At 40.1% G+C, this 2,968-nt stretch overlaps 1 protein-coding gene across 1 annotated transcript in view; it reads right to left on the bottom strand.

The window, feature by feature from the left end:
• Nucleotides 1-2,026, bottom strand: part of glra2 (glycine receptor, alpha 2) — a 21,507-nt gene extending 19,481 nt beyond the window's left edge. The window contains exons 1-2 of the mRNA XM_016489782.1: nucleotides 1,843-2,026; nucleotides 749-882 (exon numbers count right to left, since the gene is read on the bottom strand). Coding sequence (XP_016345268.1) covers nucleotides 749-882; nucleotides 1,843-1,922 — 214 coding nt within the window. The 5' untranslated portion in view covers nucleotides 1,923-2,026. The remainder of the gene's footprint in view (nucleotides 1-748; nucleotides 883-1,842) is intronic.
• Nucleotides 2,027-2,968: the final 942 nt, after the last annotated feature.

Here is a 2,968-nt window from a genome sequence, read left to right on the forward strand (position 1 = left end):
CTTTCCTCGAAAAGAGAGACAAACGAGAGCGGAGCTTTTCCGTTGGAAAGAAACGCTCGCAGTGCACGCCGATTGCCCCCTCGGAGACATCGCGTGCGTGCTCTTCGCCCAAACAAATAACGCATAGATCGTGTGTGTCATCAGATGTTAAACAACGACAACATGGATGCTCACATCCTCTAAACGCTCTGCTAGTGCTCGCCATAATGATATGAAAGAGATCGCTCTTACCACAGAAATGCACGCTTCAAACAAAACAGTCAATGAAGACGAAGAAGAGAATGATGTGTGCTCCCGGCGCCTATTTATACTATAGTCGCACCGGTAGTGACGTCATGGCTGTTGCCGGCCAACGTGTTGTTGGTGTTTTTTCAATGTATGCTTCAGACACGGGTCACGACAAGGCGTTCCCCATAGCGACCCCTAGAGGACGCAGTTCGAAGTTCCCATGAAAGGGAACTGTTGAGCGCCTCTAATGAATCCACGTTTTTGAACGAATCAAGTGAGTCAGTGATTCTTTGACTTATTCATAAAGACAGTCACTTGCTTTATTTCTGAATGAATCAGCTGTTTGAACGAATTGAATGAGGTAACGATTCAGTGACATTCACTTGCAGCATTGTTTGTAAAAATAAATCTGAATCTGAAACATTATGATAAAGCAGCATCAGAATGTTTTGATTGATTGTAATCGCATGCATAAAAACAGCAGTGTAGTGATTTTTTTCAATTTTCAGCGGTTTCATGCCTTTAAAGTTGGGTCTTATCCGTGCGTCGTAACCTGACGTTCTGCCCATCAGTTTGTCCAGGAAATCAGAGGGAGACATCGCAGATGAAGATTCACGTCCCGTTATTCTCTCGTACTCTTTTCCTGCCGTTATCCTGAGACACAATAAATATCACAAACCATTCACTTATTTTGGAAACTCACTCTTAATGTTCTTTATGGTTATCATTATTTTTATAGGCATAAACTAACGTTCCCGGAATGTTACCACAACTGTTTTTGGTAATGTTATAAAATAAGAAAACTGCTTAGCAAATTAACATCTCTAGAATAGAATTAAGTAGAACTAAATGTATTTATCATAAAAAAAATCTCTTTTTTTATTTTATATCAATGCACTTGAGGCTCTTTGTACTAGAGAATGAACTGAGGCAATAGAGCGGGGCTAGTTGTCACACTTTTACTCCACTGAATATCGTCTGAATGTCCACTTCTGTATAGACACAAACCAATATGAACTACAAACCAGTTATTTATCATGTCTACCTTTGTTGTTCAGAAACTGAGATACAGTTCATTTAACACAATTTGACCCTCATTGCGGGGCATGTTGTCAACTATTGACGACACAAATAAAAGAAACAGCAAAAATGTCATATCACAATTAATGAAATATGTGGCAGTTTCAGTTCATTACTTTGTAGTGATTTTTGTCTTCATGTAAGTCAGTGAGGTTTTATTTTGTCTACTTATTAACCAATATACGTTACACAAATATGACACTGCATGATACAGAATTCACACAAATATTCTAGATATTGAAGTAGATATTCAGAAGTCAACAGAGCAATGCTATTTGTGCACTTCTGACTAAACCCCTCAGTTACTGAGATATTGACCTTGCGTTGTGACAACGAACCCCAGCTTCCTCTACCTATAGAATCACACAAATAGAATGGAATCTTCATTGATCATGACAACGCGCGTCACAAGAGAACGATCAGAGACGCTCCTCGCGCTTTTGCGTTTCATAAACGTCCTTGTATTACTAACATTGAGCTGTTTCGAAGCCTAAGCAGCTGTTGCTTTAACAGCCAAAGAAGTGAAGCACGTACCTGAAGTTGTGCATTTCTATCAAGCACGCGAGTAAAGTTGTGAGGAGTTTTACAGAAGGGCGAGTCATTCCTCTGGCCATGGGCTCAGAAACGCGCCCTGAACGTTTTATTCCGAGCTAAAACACAGCCGGAGGATTCCGCAGGTGAAGCCACTTCAGCCCAGAATCTCATGGTTCGTATGTGTGGAAGGAACGACACCGACACGCCGCGGGTCCGCTGTTACGCGTCCCCAACGCGTCTAAAATCATTCTGCGCTCGAATCAGACGCAGCGGGAACGGAACGAGGCAGTCCTGTCTGTCGTTAAACGGTGTATTTTCAGAGTGAGACGCGTCTGTCACCGCTGGAGAAGCTCTTCTGATGACAGACGCTGGGTTGTGCGCTGGGTTCAGCACTTGGACAGCTCCGCGCCTCTCTGTGCGCATGCGCAACAAATCCGAAGTGGCGGATCGTCATCGGATTCTTAATCTGAAATGTTGATTAGGGAGTTTTTAAGAATTAACCACCGAATTAAGTCTCGGTTAAATTAAGGCTTGTACCCTCCACCCCATGAAGTAGCCTAACTCAAAACAATATGTTTGTTTTAAAAGTATGTAGACATATTCTTCCATGCATTCTGGTAGGGCTTTCAAATAAGATTCCGACATAACCAAAAACGTTACATTACATCAAAATGTGCGCAAAACAGACGCTCTCGAAATGAATTCCCGTTCGCTGATGCGGTAACCATAGCAACCCGAGCGATTTCTGTTTTGGATCGGACGTAAAATCGAAGTACTGTAATTTTTGTATTATTTATATTTTATATTATTGCAACATCACAAATACATCACAATAACATTTCGACATAACCAAAAATATTAAATTACATCAAAATGTGCGCAAAATAGATGCTCGCGAACAGAATTTGTGTTTGACAACGCGGTAACCATAGCAACCCGAACGATTTCTGTTTTGGATCGGACGTAAAATCGAAGTATTGTAATTTTGTTTTTATTATACACATAATTTATTTAATTGTTTTTTTTCTTTTTATTATACACATTTAATTTAATTTGTTATATTATTTAAACATCACAAATACATCACAATAACATTTCGACATAACCAAAAATGTTACATTACATC

The sequence above is a fragment of the Sinocyclocheilus anshuiensis genome, unplaced genomic scaffold (assembly GCF_001515605.1).
Source record: "Sinocyclocheilus anshuiensis isolate Anshui unplaced genomic scaffold, SAMN03320099.WGS_v1.1 scaffold394, whole genome shotgun sequence".
Classification (NCBI taxonomy): domain Eukaryota; kingdom Metazoa; phylum Chordata; class Actinopteri; order Cypriniformes; family Cyprinidae; genus Sinocyclocheilus; species Sinocyclocheilus anshuiensis.